This window comes from Podarcis bocagei, assembly GCF_964188305.1.
Source record: "Podarcis bocagei genome assembly, chromosome: 2".
In the NCBI taxonomy this organism is placed as follows: domain Eukaryota; kingdom Metazoa; phylum Chordata; class Lepidosauria; order Squamata; family Lacertidae; genus Podarcis; species Podarcis bocagei.
The window spans coordinates 104,141,472-104,159,745 of NC_138126.1; the positions used below are offsets into that span (position 1 = coordinate 104,141,472).

Sequence of the window (18,274 nt, forward strand, 5' to 3'; positions counted from 1 at the left end):
CTTTAAGGTCAAAGGAGAGTTCGCTGACATGCACTTGAGTTAATAATTTAGCCCAAATGGATGACCACACTGTGAGGTGATACTGGCAAAAGGGGCAGATTGGCAGGGATGGATAACATTTATTGCTTGAAGGCCCACATTTACCATTTGACAACCCTTCAGGGGCCACATGTCAGTGGTGGGTGTTGGATGCTGATCAGCTGAGGAGGGGGAGCTATTGCTGCTCCTTTTTCATTTGGTGTTGTACTCATGACCGGGGAGGAGGTGATCTGCATCCTGCCACCCCCAAGTAAAAAAACCACTCACCTATCAAAAATACAGAACATGCCACAAGAAAGTGTCCAAAATTACTTGGTTCAGAAAACATGGTGTGGAATTTGAGGCTCATACAAAATGTACAAGAGCCTTGAACCTGGGAAAATTTGACTGAGGGAGGTAGGCTGCCCAGTGCTGTGATTGTAGCAGATTTAAGTGGGGTCTTATTTTTCTCAGTGTAAGAGAGAGAAATAACTTTTAACTCCTCCTTTTGTTAATCTGTACCACAGGAGAGGCTGGTTTCCTTTCTCCTACACACGTGTGCTGGACAGTGATGGGAGCGAAAGGTTGCACATGAGGTAAGAAGGTTGTGTTGTCTGCTGGCTTCCACAGAAACATGTGGCGTTTGAATGACGTTTGTATTTATAGAGATCAACCCCGCCCTTGCTGAGCCAGAATCTGTGCCTGTCTTGCATTGCCCTCTTTCTGGCTCCTCTTTTGTCAGTAACCAGCCATACCTGCCTCAAGTTTGCCAAACCAGTATGGCAGGCTTTGCTGCCAAAATATTTGGTGTCTGTCTGCCCCCCCCCCCCCGCTCTCTCTCTCTCTCTCTCTCTCTCTCTCTCTGTGTGTGTGTGTGTGTGTGTGTGTGTGAGAGAGAGAGAGAGAGAGAGAGAGAGAGAGAGAGAGTAGGAACAGCCCAAAGCAAATATACGACTCCTATCGCAATGTTTTGTTAGTGATAAACACAATGGGCACGGATGACTAAAATTGAAAGAACCCAGGCCTGGGTGTGGGGGAAAACGATTTCTTGAAAGAATGAAGAAAAATCTGCATGGATGCTATGGCATCTTGAGAGATAGAGATAGAAAGAGGTCTGCTGGGCACGTAAGTCAGCATTGATTCCTCAGTTGAAAGTGAGGAAGGGGTCATTTCAGTGAAAGCATTCAGATGATTTATTTATTTGTTTGTTTTATTTAAGATGTTTCTATACCCCACCCTTTGGTTAAAAAAAAAGAAAAAGAAAGCTCACAGAGAGGCTTACAGAAGTCCATAAGAAGCTGGTCCCTGTTCCTGGTTTTGCAGTCTTGAAACGCACGGCACAAGAGGGAAAATGAATGGCAGGGAGGAGGGTTAAAACAAGCTCAAGCACGATTCCTTTAGTGCACTCACACTGTTCTGTCTATGCAATTTCTGGCGGTCTAGAAGACTAGAGAGAGGGAGGCCTATATCCTAATCAAATGACAGTGGCAGTTCTCACTGTCTTGCCCTTGATAAAGAGCAGTCCCTCCCTGGAAGCAGCTTTTGCTCCCCCCCCCCCCGCCTCCCAGTCATATTCGGGAGCAGAACAGGGAACAATATCCAGCCCAAGAGGGACAAGGTGGCTCCCATCACACAATTCTTCCCTCAAGTCAGCTGACATTTGGAAAATTTCCAGGAGGGGACTTGATGGATTTATCTCCCTCCCTTGCCAATTTTCGTTGTGGCTGCCTTGCCCTCCCTTGAAGTCCTCTTCTCCCCTCACCCCAGATCAAATTCAGGATCATAGCTGGTGACAGGCCAGGAGCACAAAATAACTCATTTCCTCAGGCAGCGGACTTAATGGCAGTTAGATATGTTAGTAATTGGCTTCTCTGGCCATCCTCAAGTAAGACGGTCAAGAAGAGAGCAAGTTGGTGGCTTAAGTGCTAGCTAGGAAAGTACTCCTAGCAAAAATTCTGTGAAGTAAGGAAATGTTGTTGTAATCATTGCCATCAATTTATTTATATCCCGCCTTTTCCTCTGACGGGACTCAAGCCGGCTTACATATAAAAATGAGAAGTGCTAAAAACATAGAAAGCCAATTTTCCTACGTTTGCTAAGCAAATTTTATCTATTTCTTCAGCCAAGGGAAAAGCAGTAGCACAGGAAACCTGCTGGACAAAGATGACATCCCCCCTCCAGATTACAGCATGTCTTCCCGAGCTTTCCAGTCACAGAACGTCAACACCTTCAAACAGAGGCCGTACAGCGTGGCAGTGCCTGCTTTTGCCCAGGTGACGAACCTTACTGGGAGGGGAGAGGCGCTGTCTGTTGGTGGATGAAACCTGCCTTAACTGCCTGCAGCAAATTTGAATTTTCAGAGCATGAAAGTTCTGCTTTTGGCAACAGCATTTTATTTTCCTGGTGTCAAACTGCTGCTTTTCTTTTTTTCAAAGAAAGCTTATTGTTAAAACTAGAGCAAGGTTTCCCCAAACTTGGGTCTCCAACTGTTTTTGGACTACAACTCCCATCATCCCTAGGTAGAGGGAGCAGTGGTCATGGATGGTGGGAACGGCCTAACTGAGATGGGGCTGTGAGTGTTACAAGTTCCTTTTCTACTTCACAGCTCTGAGCAAAGAGCTTGCAGCTTCTGTCTAGACCCGGAATGCAGATGTTGGCGGACTACAACTCCCATTATTCCTGGCTCTGCTGTGACTGCTGGGAGCTGGAGTCCAGCAACATCTGGAGGGCCCACAGGCTCCCCACACCTGTTCCACTGGCTGGCTAGAAGTTCCAGCATGCATGAGAGGGTTCCAAAACTGAGAGAGAACCTGCAAGATGTGTGGGCTTGTGGTTGGGAGAACTAACCTGCCTCACCTAGGCAATAAAGCTGAAAGCAGCTATATGCCAGGCTGGTTTTAACTGAGCAGCACTAGCAATATCTGTTGAGGTTTATTCCTCCCTGTGGGGACAGAGGAGTAATTGTGGGTGGATTTTACTGGGGGTGTGAATTATTTGCATTTTGTGGAATGTTCACTGGGCTGTATGCTGTATGCAACAAGATATCCAAGCCCTTCCCCCAACCTTTCGGGATATATTCACTTGGGTTTCTCCCCACCCCCACGTTTCCTGTTGCCTATAAAGGATTTGGAGACTTCTCCAGAGTAGAATGCTGGGAGGCAGTCAAGCCACTCTCTCTCGATGCAGCAGCTAAACCTAGCCTCTCTTTATGGCAGACTCTAGTTTCTTGCATGTGCCGCACCTGCAGAAAATGAAGTTGCCCTTGTTTTCTGTAGCCAAGCAGCAGCAGCAGAGCTGGGCCCAAAGCACAGAGCTGCGTCTGCGCCTTGGGTGGATGGGAGGTCGTTTTGCTAAAAGGAGTCCTGGTTGAGGCACTGCTGAAGTGAACATTCTCCAAGTGTCTGTTTTCTAACCTAGGTCTTTTTACGAGCAGGTGAGGCTTAACTTGCCAACAGGTGCTTATGTTCATTATTTGTAGGAGTACGTTATGCCCTACGGTTGTGCAATTAATGAATATTCCAATGGCCTCTGCCAACTGCTACCTGCCTCCTACCAGCCTTATCCTAGGTCAACAGCCGTAAGTCCCAAGAACGCAATGTTTCCATTGGGGTTTCTGGGGCCTGTTTTCTGCCTGTTGCATCTTTGTGGCTTACCCAACCTGGGTAATCCTGCCCCCTCTCTCCTTCCCATCCGCATTCTTCCAAAAGAATGCATTTTTGGGGAAGTGGAATGAATCAGACGGAGAATCACAAACAGAAACTATGGAGAATAAGTGAACCCATTGGGAAATTATCGATGGGTGAGGCACAAAGAGTGGCAGTAAAACAGAAACGCAAATACCCAACTGGTAACATGTGGCCGTTCTATGAGTGTCTACTGCTAGAAATGGGTTGCTCACCCATCAACAAAGCTTATCCCCCCCCCTTTCAGGTTTTCAAATTGTAGAGAACAGGTAGCTAACATGGTGTCCTCCAATTGACTTGTTGAGCAGCTGTGCCGCTGTTTGGTTGAGTCTAGCCTTCTTGACTCTTGAGCCACAGCGGTTGCCATTCAGAAGGAGCTTGATTGCAAAACTTTGGCCATGTGGACTGGGGCTGATGTGAGTCCCAACAACTTCATCCGTTCCCCCGGCACAAGTGAGCCTGGCAGACTCGACTCAACCAAATAAGACTAGTTTTTAAGTAAAAAGGTTAAGGAGATGGATGGAAGGATGCAGATAAAATCAACCAAGGTGACTGGAAAGCAAAAGGAGGCTCACTAGTTGGAAAACATTTGCTGCTGAAGCCAGTATTTTGCAAAAGGTGTCCTATTGTTCTGAGCTGCTTTGAGCTCAACTTTGTTGTTAGTAAAGCAGGATACAAATATTAAATCAAAGGCAGATAATCAGGGATGATTATTGCTGTCTAAAGATATTTCTAGCTGAGACAAAACAGCAGTATTTTGGTTACAGAAGAAGCTAGGGCAGTGGAACCGACAAAACTGCAAGTTTTAACTGAGCATAACTGTGATAAGATTAAATTACAAAATAATGGTAGTTTTGTTATTTGTCCGGAACAGGAAAATAGTTTGGTTTCTTAAATGAGTGGTTCTGAGGCTTTGACTTGGAAGCCTCCCTTCCCACAATCCCAGCCCCATTGCAGATAGATGAAGGTTTGTTAGTTATTACTGCCAAAAGGTTCTATGGCTAATGACCCTTAGTGAGACTTGGCTTGGCTTAAGAGCTAAGCATGGAGTTTAAACTTGATTGAATGTTGCCCCAGCATTTATGCTACAGACCGTCAGCCCTGAGCAGCTGAAAATTGCTGCCTGCCTTGGTATTTTTGTCCAGAATAATAAGTGGTATTTTTAAGCAAGGAGAAGGAGGAAGTGACTGGAGTTTTCCAGGGAACATCCATAGTCCTCCTTGGCTTGCTGCATTTGGCTTCGCTGCAGCAAGCATAGCTCACAGGGTTTGAGCAGGGCTGAGTGTCTTCAAAATGGAAGGCACACGCATGCCTGCTAGAGCTCCCCAAGCTCACAATTTCCCCCTTAAATGTTGATGGGACTTTGAAGTGCATCACATCCAGGCTTGTGATTTGACTTCTCCTGGGACCCATTCGAGCAGGAAAAATAAGTGTCCGTCGTTTTCTTTATATGTACCCATCGGAGCATGAGGATGAAAGAGGCAGCCTGCATTTCTCTGTGTGCTGCTGCTTCTGTTTCATCCATCTCGCTGATGCTTGGAAGCCATCGCTTTGGCATTTTCTTTTGAAGAGAATCCTCAAAAGAGATGAGACTATGCAGAGTCCTGTGCTTGCTTCCACCAGACATTGCAATGCCACCAACCTGCTTTTTCCACAGGGTGTTTTTGCAACAGCCCAGCAGCAGCAGCAGCCTGCACTGCAACTAAAAGTTAGAGACCTCTTCTGTCCCAAGTCAAAGCTGAAATGTCAGAGCTCAGTTTTTATCCTTCTCCTTTTGCTACCCAAAGTCATGTTCTGGTGAAAGGGACGTAACCCCTTACCATTCACTCTATGGCTTTGGTAGCTAAATCCTTCCTGAGACCCAAACACTTTGACTCTGCGCCAGAAAACGGTTGATTGTCAGTGTTGCTTTTATTTTTCTTCCATTGCTGTATTTTGGCAAATGTGGTTTCTTCTGCTGACTGACACCCTTGCTTTCTTTTTGTTCTCATCCACAGGGACTGGATGACTATGGAGCAAGACCCTCAAGCAGGTAAGAGGCTTGGACTTTTGAACCCATTGTAGATACATAAAAACACACACACACACACACACACACACACACACACACACACACAGAAGGGAGACAGCAGTATCCCTGAATTGCATTCAACCACTTCCCCAAGCAGGCACAATCATTTGGCGCACTCTGAAAACGGCAATTTCCAGGGCTTAACAGCCACCTGCCTTTAAGTGCAGGATACAAAGACTTTAGGTTTTGGCGTATTTACATTTATTTTATCCCTTCTTCTGCCTGGAACCCAGCATGTGCATGGATACCAGGTGGTCTCCCATCTAGACAACTATGGTTTGTTGAAGCAGCAGTGAGCTCAATTGCTGCCTGCCCTGCTTTTCCCTCTCTTCGTGAATTCCAAGCATTCCTTGCAAACCAGAGTTAAACTGTGGTTTTTCTCAGTCTTAGTTGGTAGGGACCAGCCAAGTACTGTACATGAGAGGACCGAAGGTATTGGGGGACAGGACAGCACTGGTAATAGATTTCTGGACTGTGAAATATCAGGCATGTAAAAAGAATTCACTTATAGCAGAAAGCTTTCCAAAAAGCTATTTATTATAGGAAACAGAGACTTCAAAACCCATGGTAAAGCAATACTTTTTATTAGGTCCAATCAAAATGTCGCAGAATAGTGAGCAAGCTTTCAAATTCTTCTTTTTTTTTAGTTGTTAAGCACACGGCAGCAGGCAGCAGGGTATAGAGATGCCCGTTGAGCCTGCAGCAAACTTCAAAAGCGCAGTGGGGCAGCCTAATAGTATCATTCGCCTTTTAGTAGTCTCTTCCCCCGGCCCCCCGCAAGCTTCTAGGCCAAAGGGGATACTGCATGGCACTCGAGATGTGTTGCTGCATTGGTTCTTGTCCATCGGATGCTTTTTCCTTTCGTGGTGCAAAGTGCGGTTTGGCAGTATCCTGTCCTTTTTCTTTCTATTCCACAGCGGCAGTGGCACTTTGGTATCAACAGTGTGAGAGAAGGAACCTTGACTAGAAATGGCAGCTGCTGCTTGGAAGAGTTTTCTGCTTCTCTTCTCTTTATTTCTTTTCTTTCTTTTTCTTTTTCTTTTTCTTCTGCACAATTTCCTCCCAACTACCCTCTTTTTCTTTTTTTAAAAAAAGTCGCTCTTCTTCCCCACCCCGGATTTCTATTGTGATCGTTAAGGAACCCACGGTGCTGCAACCCTCTCCACACTCCCTGCCACTTGCAAAAGCAAAAACACCCTTCCGAGTAGAAAATATTAAAACGGGAATTGTTAGATTTCGCAGCAGCAGCCGCCTCAATGCAGTTTACATTTAACTCGATGGAAATCCTGCACCTCTCTCTTTCTCATTCTCTCTCTTTGTACTTTGTAAATGGTTTTTTAAATATATATATATATAAAGATAGTCCACAACCCCTTTTCAAAGGCTTTAATGTGAGCTGCACATTAATAGCAAAATACAATGGATATTTTTTTTCCTTACAAAAAAAAATTTAAAAAAAGAAATATCTATATCTAGCTATCTATCTAGATGGATAGTTATAGATAAGATATATCCAGGAACAAATATGCATGGCCTATGGTGTACGTACTGTTATTTCAGATATCTTTCTTTGAACTTTACCATGATGCCAGTTTTTTCTGTCAAAAAGGGGGAATGTGCACAGATAGACTTATAGGGAGGCTGCCTGGAGCAGAGGCTGGTTTCTCAGTGAGGATTGGACTGTTAACCTGATCCAACCAACTGAACTGAGCACCAACCCAGTATTCCTTTTTAAAAGGGGTTTGTTTTATATATACATATAATATATATATATATATTTTGTAGGAAGGTATTGTTACCTCATGGTTAGCACTCTGGGGTTGTGGAGCCAAGTTGGGATTTCGGGGGGGGGGGAGGAATATTTTGTCCAATTATGCAGCTTTCCAAATCAGTCCAAAGACTTTTTCTTTATGAAAGTGAAGGGGTGGTCCTCCCCACATCCCCCTTTTGCGCAGAGGGGAGGGGGCTGGATGGAAAGAACCACGTGTGTTTTGGGGGCAGGGCGGGGTTTTGAACTTTTGGTGATTTCAGGCAAAGTTCAATTGCTTCATTTCCTAAAACACTGTCAATCTTCTTTGTGTATTCTTGATTAACTTCAGAGGCAAACCGGGTAGGATTGGAGTTAATGGCTACTGGTATTGCTTCTTCAATCACTGAACTCTGTGAACGTGGCCCCCCTGTTAAAGACTTTCAACACTTTTCAGTTCCTGTTGCAAAGTCTGCAGTGCAAAGCTGTATTCCTATGACCCCAATGTGATTAAAAATAAATAAATAAGACAGACAAAATGAAACTCAGAGCAAAATATTTTATCTGTATTGGAGGCTGCTGGCAATATTATCTTGACTATATGTATATATATATAAAAAAGATCTATCTCTACACACATAGTAAAAGTTTTGTTTTATATAATAGACTTGGGGCATATGTAATAACAACCTCCTTCCATTGTTGTCATAACTTTGCTCAAAAAGACTTTTTACATCCAGGGTATTCTGTAGTAAAAGAATCGATGTAGAAAACAACAAAGCAAAAAATAATAATACACAAAACTTGTGTTAAGGATTGTAAAAGTGATGGGGGAAAAGTTCTGTGTTGTTTTTTAAAAAAATAAATAAAAGCAAAGAGTAATAAATAATAATAATGATGACAAATAGTCGAAGAGAAATGTGCCCTGTACCGAGATGTTTGAATAAAAGTTTGATTTCCTTCATCGAGTTGGGCTTGGGTGATTTTCTTCAGGTTTTTTTTATTATTATTATTGCCTTTGTCACGAACAAGCCCTGCAGTCAGCAGTGAGTGTTGCAGGTATTTTCTGCTAGGATGCTGAAAACTCCCATCCTGCCTTCACCAACTTTTCGTCCTCTTTCCTGCTTCATCCTCTTCCAACTGTGATCTCTTGAACGCATTGAGTGCTTTTAGTAGCTGTTTTCCCAGTAACCTTTTCAACAGTCCTAAGGATCAAACCGTAATCATTCCAGTATTACAGATGGAATGCTGAGGCCGAGAGAGCAACTTGCTCAAAGGGACAAGTGGGGCATCTGCCCTGAACCTGAGCTTTTAACGCTGATCTCCTAAATCCAGCAGAAAATTCTTTCCAACAAACCACACGGGTCAGCTGGCAGAATATTAAACGGGATATTTGTCAGGGATTTATCATGGGAGAGCTTAAACCCTGACTAATAGGGGTTTTACCCACCATCATACGGAATAAGCTGTTCAACTGAATTGTCAGGGTTTGTTTGCTTAACCAGTTTTTGTCCCTGCAGTTGGTTGTTTTCATCACAGCAGCTTATTATCGTATCACTGCATAGCAACTACTTTAGTCTAGTGAGCAAGTAGCCTATTCACTAACAGCTGGTCACTACCATACAGAATTGTGAGGATACTTGAGGGTGCAGTAAGCTCAGCCTCTCCCTGTGACTATATGAGACAAAGCTGGAGCAAGCAGTTGCTTTTCTTCCCACGGCCATGTTATATCCATGTGACGATCGAAATTCTCACACAGTTGCTTGGCTGCCTGAAGGTTTCAGCATGAAGAGGCTCTGTACAATTATCACCATGTGATCTTTGTTGTGATTTGTCACTCCTTTCCCAAACGCTTCACGGGTCTTGAAAGTTATGAAGACCCAAGTAAAGGGCGACTGTTCTGTGAATTTTATAGAAGAGGAAATAGAGTGTGGGATGTTTTTGGAGGATGACGTTTAAGCCTATATTCCAAGGAGTTGTCATTTCATTTTAGCCTCTGACCAGTCTAGAAAGGACCAGGGCCTCAATTTCTCTTCCCTACAGTTAATCCTTTTAATTGCCATTCATTAGTCATAAGTTGTATAGTGCAGTAACAAATGCATCTTGCTCAGAGGAAACCCCTCCCACCTGAATGTTGCGTGTCGAAGGGACTTAATCAGCTCCTGCTCTAAATAATTGATTCCTCCCCAATTGTTTATGGAGTGTGCATGTGTGCAAAGTACAAACAGCCTCTCTATTTTTCCATTTTTCCATTACAGCTCAGATGTTGAAGTGGCCAGGTTTTGAGAGGTGTCCCCTGACTGTGTATAGTTGTAAGTTCATCATTTTTTTCCCCCACATGCCAACTCCTTTCCCTTTGCTCCCACCTCATTCCTAAGAGCGCTCTGGACAGACTTTTTTAAAATGCTGGCGAAGGGTGGAACCAGAATATGGGGATGGAGGGATGGAAAAAATTACAGCACTATTGGTGAATTCCGTTCTCCACCGATGATCAGTCAGTTCAGAGCTTGACTCACTCGCTTGCCACTCGGTCCACTGGTTGAAGTTTCTTTGCCTTTTTCTGGCTGACGGAAGCTGGATTCCCTTTCCTCCTCTGACCTTTGGAGCAGTGCTTCCCTTTCTGTAATCCACTCCTACGTCCGCACAACTCCTAGCATAATGCCTACCCCAAACCTCCATGCTCAATTCTCCCCACCCTTTTCTTTTCTGCTACATCACTCCTAGGGTTGAATTTTTCATTGGGTGCATCTAAATCTGGGCAGCTCTGGGGTCTCTATCTGGTTTCTAGCTTATTATTAGGAAGCTTTTTGCACAGCCGTAGTGCTAATCTGCTAAATTCACTGGACCTCGGGGTCACTGGCTTTCTTACCCCTTTAATGTGATGGACCCCCTCTCTTGTTTGGTTTCCTGTCTTCCTGCCAGGGCTCTTTCCTGGAACACAGGAGATCCAATCCAAAAGTGCAGGGTATGGACATTCATGAACAAAAAGAGCCCTGCACCAGCAATGTCTTTCCATTGACTTATGGGTTACAGCAACTCCATGTGCATGCTGGGAAATGTGTGTATGGAAATGAATATTGAGTTGCTGTCCCAACACTTGAAATCATTTGGTATATCCTGTATGCACAGAGGGTCCCCATACATGTAAGGATATACTGACAAAGAATTAATGTTTTCTTCACAGCTGCTCATGTTTTCAGTGATCTCTTGTTTTTGCCCTGTGATTCCTACACCAATATATGTATATACACTTGGGTTTATACTCCGCACTAGAATTCAAGTCCTAACTGTGTTGTTGAACATGTTGATCCGGGTTACATTAGCCAAGCCAGGTATGTTGATCCAACAGAGTGGAACAAATGAAGTAATCTCAGAGCCAGGGAAGAAGTATGGTGATGATAAAATAGATTTAGTTTCTGCTCTCCCTGCCACCCCAACTCTTCACTGAACCTCAGAAATTCAAGGAAGTCTTTATGCTGCTTTTATCAGGCTCTTGGAGCTTACCCCTCCTTTTTTCGTTTGCCATTACAAAAATAGTTAACTATTCTTTGATGAGTCACAGTGTGAACAATCTTCAATACTTTAAGTTCCTTTCAGCTTCAAGAATCTATTTTAGCATCCCCTGGGAGAAAAATGATCTTAGCCTCTGCATTAATTAAGTTGGGAATATTAATTGCCTGTGCTTTAAAAATAGGATAATTAATCTTTGCTGCTGTGAACTGAGCAGACCTTTTTAAATAATCAGCTCTGGCTGCAAAGAGGTGCTTTGCTCTGGAAGAAGGGTGGCACTCCTATCCATACCTGCATTAGGGTGCCTAGTCTCCCCCTCTCTCTTTTTCGGACTGGGGTTTGGGACTGCTGCCTTAGCTTTTTGTACTTAGGTGTGATGACAGGATTCAAAATCATTGAACTGGAAGGGACCCATGAGGTCGTTCAGTATAAACTCTGCTGCGTTCAAGATCTGCAATGCAGGGTTCAGTTACAGCGTCTCCGTTTAAATACCTTCAACGATACAATCTGTTCTATTGAACAGCTTCTGCTGTTAGCAAGTTTCTTCTAATGATTAGCCAAAATCTGTTTTTCGTCTAATTTCTAACCATTAGATTTTAGCCCAATACCCTGGAGCAATAGAGAACAAGTCTTGCTCTATCAAAATACCTGTGGAACCATTATAATAAAACTGTGTTTTTATTATTGTTTATATTTTGAATTAGATATATGTGGGGGCACCAAAATCTTTTAAGTACTTAGAGCTTCTAAAGGTCTTAATCCAGCCCTCCCTAAGAAATGCCTTCTCTCTTCAGTGATTCTGGTTTCTAGGTCTTCCCATACACTAGAAACTTGTGGAAGTCGCTAAAGCCATTAGATTCCTGTTTGGAACTGCAGTTGCCTTTTTTGAGAATCACAAGTGCCCTAAACGGGTGTTTTGCTGTATGAGCATCAAAACCTAATCTTGATGTTGTGCTAACGGTATCTCCAGAATATACTCTTGAGAATATTCTGTTAGGGCAAGACCATCTGTTACCATTATTATTTATTAATAATCTGGTACTGTGAGTGGATAACATTATTTTACACTCCTCATTCATTTGGACAATAACATTGAAAAAGGTCACTATTATTATCTCTTTGGGAAACAAAGCTCATTTCTCTGTCCAAGGCCCTTCTAAGAAGTGTTGGTCAAGCATGAGTTTAAACCCCTGGTGCAATATTGGCTAAAAGGTAAAGGGACCCCTGACCATTAGGTCCAGTCGTGGCTGACTCTGGGGTTGCGGCGCTCATCTCGCTTTACTGGCCGAGGGAGCCGGCGTACAGCTTCCGGGTCATGTGGCCAGCATGACTAAGCCGCTTCTGGCAAACCAGAGCAGCGCACGGAAACGCCGTTTACCTTCCCTCCGGAGCAGTAGCTATTTATCTACTTGCACTTTGATGTGCTTTCAAGCTGCTAGGTTGGCAGGAGCAGGGACCGAGCAACAGGAGCTCACCCCGTCGCAGGGATTCGAACCGCCAACCTTCTGATCGGCAAGCCCAAGAGGCCGAGTGGTTTAGACCACAGCGCCCCCTGCAATATTGGCTACCAGTTTGTAATTCTAGATAAGTTTAAGCCATTGCCATACAAGCCAATTCCCCCTTTATGAAACAATTGCCCAGTCCTCTCTCTTAAAAAGCAAAATACTTGTTAGTTTTTGAAGCATGCCTTAAATTTTAAACCGCAAGGCAATTAATTCTCCATAAAATAGGACGGGTTCCTGTCTTTTCTCAGTGCTCTCCTTAAATCAGCTGTACATGAGCCAGCTTGCAATGCTGGTATCTCAAGTTTTATATATTGGTTTTGTGCATGCTGTGGGAATGCTCAGCTCTTTTTTGTGGGAATTGTGCATCACACATGGGTGCGTAAGGCCTTCTTTTTCTTCATAATCTTCCCTTTCTCCCACTTGCTCCTTTGATGCAACACACTTTCTGTCTACTGTGAGAGACTTTGCAAAAAGCTGAATTCTATCTTGCATCTCATTTAACAAGTGGTTCAAAGCTGATCTGGTTTGGGTGCCCTAATTTGAGTGTTCATACTTGCCAAATGTCTGTGTCCCCAAACCCTTGGGAGAGTTCACCCTACCATTGTGACAATGACATATCCCTCAGAGCACTCTTGACATTGGAAAGAAGAGGGAACAGTGTGTTTTTAAGTCTGGTGGCAAGCTAGGGCCCAGTGCTAGCCTTCAAACGTGGCCTTCGCAGAAGTTGCAGCATTCTGACTTTTGCCTGCAATGTGGACATGACAGCAGTGGCGTAGCGTGGGGGGTGCAGGGGGTGCTGGCCGCACCGGGCGCAACATCTGGGGGTTAGGGTTAGGGGGCGCAAATTACTTGCCTTGCCCCGGGTGCTGACAACCCACGCTACGCCACTGCATGACAGTCACTGAGAATTGTAAATTATGAAGCTCAAAGGAATGTAAACGCATTCAAGATAGAAATGGTTCATAACCCAATAGGTTCTTGTGAAGGAGAATTCTGCAGACCTATATATTGGGAAGGGGTGGCTAACCCAGATGTTGCTGGACTCCGAACTCCTGTTGCCTCCAGCCACCATGGCCAGTAGTCAGGCATGATGGGAGTTGTAGTTTAACAACATCTGGAGGGCCAGATGTTCTACCCTTTGCCTTGACGCATTCTGAACCTGGAATATAATGTACGTTGGTGTTGTATCTACCTGTATGTTTATAGTGCAGTAATACCGTGGGGAAATCATGGCACAAAAATACGGGCTGCCTCTTTAGGACAGTTGTAACAACAATAGAGGGCTGGGTGTGAGAGAGAGATAAAAAATAGACAAATACAGGCATTGGCGATTCAAAATTCACCAACAGAACTAGGCAAAAGAATGGTTCCCCCTCACCTTGAAGAAATTGCCTGCCTATTACAATAAGCACCAGTCTGTATTTTGCTTTATTTCTCCTTTAGAGATAGCAGGCAATGTGGTCTTAACATCTGGCCAGTTTTGTGCCACCTGTTTCCTTTCAACATGTGGCCATAACTTGATCTGTTCAGTAATAATTGCTTTCAGTCAGCCTTTTTTGCCCTGCAGTTGTAACCTTAACCGTGTAGAAATGGTATTTCATATTTCTATGGCAAAGGAAATAGGTCAAGAGCAGGCAAACTGTTCTTGGCCGTTTATATGGTACCATTTATATGGTAAGTGTTAAGACTAAATGAGCGTCTTCGTTTCTCAGACCCTTGCAACAGTGGTAGCAGCATGGATTAATTTTATTTACTTCCCCTACGAGGAATCACCCGAGGGCACTTTGGCAGTGTCATTGATTTTCTTGGAAGTGGGAAGCTATGTATTAATGGCTCCCCGTTCAGGTTTGGGGAGTGATTTCCAACAATGCTCCATCACCTGAAACTGCAAGAAACAGCCCTTCAATCCCAAGCAGCGACACAGAAATGGCAAGTGTAAATAAGCACTCATTTTCAAGCGTATTCCACCTGCCTGTATGTTGAGACCACACTGGATGGGGAGGGACAAGAAGACACCGCACGAACTCTGGAGCAAAAAGGCGTTACTTCGATAAAAGGGAGTTGATCGTTTTTGTGTGTGAATGTTGTGTGCTGCCAATGTCTTACATGGGATGTTATGTCTTAAAGACTGCCGTCTTCAGAGGGAAGGCTGCAGGATCTGAAATTTGTTCTTCCTGGCTCAAAACCCAGCCAGTTTGGAGAAATTTCAAGCACCATTTCTATGCTGCAGAGCCATGCTCCGCAAATTGTTGCCTGTTGGTGAGCAGCTGAAGCAACGCCCCCTCAGATCTCTCTGTGCCAAGATAGTTCAGGAATGCAGTTGGCTATTGGCTGGAAAGGCCTCCCTCACACCCACCCGGTGACCTTAAGTCAGGCTCTAGATTTGTCTGTGGCGGAGCAGCCTGCACCTGAGAGTGTGGCAAGCTCACAATAGTTATGTGTTAGCAAGTATTTGGAGAGCAGCAGCTTGCCCCGAATAGATGCAAGATGTTCTGGAGGAAGCAATGCTGTGCAACGTGGGTATGGCGTAAATATCAACAAAATGTGACTTTTTGCTTGCAGGAGGGAGGCACGGGTGCGGAGGGAGAAGTAAGAGCAGCATAATCTGAAAATAGTCCAGTTGCTCGGGAGAACCTAGAAAGCAGTGATTCAGTCCTGGAGCAAATTCCTCCAATACAGTTTGGACGGTGAAAAAAAAACCGGTCATATGGGTGTCGACCTTTCTGTCTGCAGGCAGATCTATGCCGGCAGGCCGCCTAACCTTGTCCAAACTGAGCGACGGATAGTCATGCCCCCTTAATTGCAAAAAGGCATACCGTATTTTTTGCTCTATAAGACTCACTTTTGCCCTCCTAAAAAGTAAGGGGAAATGTGTGTGCATCTTATGGAGCGAATGCAGGCTGCGCAGCTATCCCAGAAGCCAGAACAGCAAGAGGGATTGCTGCTTTCACTGCGCAGCGATCCCTCTTGCTGTTCTGGCTTCTGAGATTCAGAATTATTTTTTTCTTGTTTTCCTCCTCCAAAAATAGGTGCGTCTTGTGGTCTGGTGCATCTTATAGAGCGAAAAATACGGTACTTAACATGGCCATTCTGTTTACAGGTGGCTTGGATTTGTGGTAGAACAAACAGGACTTGCAATTAAATGGTGCTGGGGGGAGGACTCCTGTTCAGGGTTCCAGTCTGTCAGCCGTGGCCTGTTCCATTCCCCCTCCCCACGTGGTTTTCTGTTTGCTCCACTGCAACTGCCAGCCTTTTGTGATCAGTGAGCATACTTGGTCCTCGCTGGGATGTTTCCACCTTAAGCAATTTCCCCCCTAAATAGTTTGAGCTTCCCCTAAGCTTGATGATATCTCTTGGATAGTGCCTTATTGGCCACAAGAAGACAGGCACTCATGCCTGAACATCAGAAACAGTTGTGGAAGAGTCCAGCAATTCTTTTTTTTGGGGGGGGGGATTGGTGTTCTTTTAATATTTTAATCACTGGGACTCTCCAGCTTGAATCTTGAAGGGACTCGTAGTATTTTTCTTGGCCGTCTCTGTTCTATGAACTGTTGGCAGCTTGCATTTTTCCTGCCAGAGCTTGTTACAATTGCCATGGAAATGTCAACAATGAAGTAATTGGGGGCTGCAACATGTAAGAGTAATGACCACATTGGCTGAAGCAAACATATTGTGAACGTGAACCAAGAGTATAATGACCCAATGCCGTGGTCCGAGTCCATATGGTAATTACTCTTGCATGTTACGGGTCAGGCAAAGATGATTTACCATCAGGAGAGGGATTCTTTATCATGTACTTCTTCACCCAGCACATAGTTAAAACTAGGGAATTCTCTAGCGTAAGATGTGGCGATTGGCCAGCAGACAGGCTCTTTTTATATCCTAAACTCTCGAAACATCTTTTCTTACGCAACTTAGGGGAGCTTTCACTTTAGAGATGTTGCAAGTGCTCACTGGTGTGTGTGTGTGTTGCTTTCTGCACAAGACAAACCCGTGTCTATCCATGTGTCCTTGTTCCTAATCGCTTTCACGACAATTTCCATTCCCAATTTTAAATAGATTGAATGCCAACGTTGAAATGCTTTGCCATTAAGATTTGGCCATCTAGGGCAAAGATACCTTCCAAGTAGTTAAAAGATTTTTGTCTGAATTGACGCTGTCTTGATTTTGCAGCAGGAACTGTGTTTTCTAGTGTGCACTGTGCAGGCGTCCTTGTGGTCCTTGTTGCATCACTCATTCTTCCTGTTGTCTCATTGGGTGTAGGCCAATTGATTCCTAAAGTTCTTCCTACTAAAGCTGAGCCTTGCTTTCTCTCTGCAGGAATCCTTTTGCCAATGTCCAACTCAAACCAACGGTGACGAACGATCGTTCCGCTCCTCTCATCAGCTGATCTCCAGGGATATTGGGCGACGGCGGGTACCTCGCACCTTTTTGAGTTTCACCTGTGTGGCATTTCTGTGGTGTCCTTGTAAAGCACATGTGTCTATCTTTCCACAACTCTTTATTTTTGTAGTTAGACTGAATCTCAACCTCCTGCTTGGGAAGCAGAAGTTGGTGCACTCATTTTTTAAATTTTTGTCTTTAGAGCAGAAGATATACCTTGGCCTTTGGAGTGATAAGTACCTCAAAGAGTACATGATGTCTCTGTTGTGAATGGAGAGCTAGAACGATGAACCAGGCCATGTAGTCTGTTCTGTTATAGACTTACGTTCAAAACCTTCTAAGGGTGATAATAAGCTAGGAAAGATAGTATGAGCAGGATGAGACATTCCGTTTTGCAATTATCTTATTTCTCAATCTCTTGTGGAGGTCTCTTGGCACAATCAAACGTGTGGATTTGAATAAATTGAGCCTCTGGACTTCAGTGGTTGTCAATAAAAACCCGGTGTCACCAGACAGCGGCTGCTAGCAGCTGCAAGTCTGTTCTGTACAGCTCTACAGCCAGAGCAGTGCATTATATAGATGGAAGACTCACTGGCTCATTTTGACTTATGCTGCGCTTTCACTGGGTAGCCCACTCTCCTTAAACTTAGCACAGCCAGACTCCAAAAGTTACCTCTAGTTACCTCCAAAAGTTAGTCCTCTAGTTACCCTTCTAATTTTCATGACCAGTCCAGATCACTGCAAGTATGGAATGAAGTAAAGGGCAGGTCAAACTTCACAAGGCAGTCATCCTGTGCCTGATCATAGTCAAATTGTTATGTCCACATTTTTCATGTGGTGTGCACATGGCTATGGTGCATCAAGTAGGGAAACACCCTTTTTAGTTGCTTTTCAGTGAGCACCAGCCCCCTTCTCAATAGAACTCCTTGCTAATTAGCTAGGCTGGGGGAGAACCCTAACAGTTAACAAAGCTAGCTTATCTCTCTCTCTCCTGCCCACCCCTCTTTCTGCCCTGAACTCCTCTTCCAGTGGAATTCTTCTCTACACATACTGCCTGGCGCAGTGTTTCAGTGTCCATGCCACAGGAAGAAGCCAGCTTAGGCAGCCTGGCCCCAGTTCGGTACTGCAGGTCAATGCCATTAGTATTACTCTTGGACAGTGAACCAGGACCTTGCAGAGTTCCTCTTTTTGTTGCTCTTTATAGCCTGCTTTTCTTCTAAGATGCCCTTGCATTTGCCTTAACAACAGGGGTGGCTAAGCTGTTGGCCCTCTAGGTTTGTTGTACTCCCTTCGGCTCCAGCCAGCATGGTCAGTGGTCAGGGATTATGGGACTTGTAGTCCAGAAATCCCTGGAGAA

General features: G+C 44.4%; 1 protein-coding gene across 4 annotated transcripts in view; it reads left to right on the forward strand.

Annotated features, from left to right (window-relative positions):
- BAIAP2 (BAR/IMD domain containing adaptor protein 2) overlaps window positions 1–17,398 on the forward strand; it is a 136,362-nt gene extending 118,964 nt beyond the window's left edge. Inside the window, exons 11-15 of one of the 4 annotated variants that reach the window (XM_081180894.1) lie at window positions 546–614; window positions 2,141–2,291; window positions 5,699–5,733; window positions 9,778–9,831; window positions 16,855–17,398. In XM_081180894.1, coding sequence (XP_081037020.1) covers window positions 546–614; window positions 2,141–2,291; window positions 5,699–5,733; window positions 9,778–9,805 — 283 coding nt within the window. In that variant the 3' untranslated portion in view covers window positions 9,806–9,831; window positions 16,855–17,398. Of the gene's footprint in view, window positions 1–545; window positions 615–2,140; window positions 2,292–5,698; window positions 5,734–6,689; window positions 8,484–9,777; window positions 9,832–16,854 lie in introns of those variants that run through there. The other 3 variants (XM_081180892.1, XM_081180891.1, XM_081180893.1) reach the window with 3 other exon arrangements.
- The last annotated feature ends 876 nt before the right edge of the window (window positions 17,399–18,274 follow it).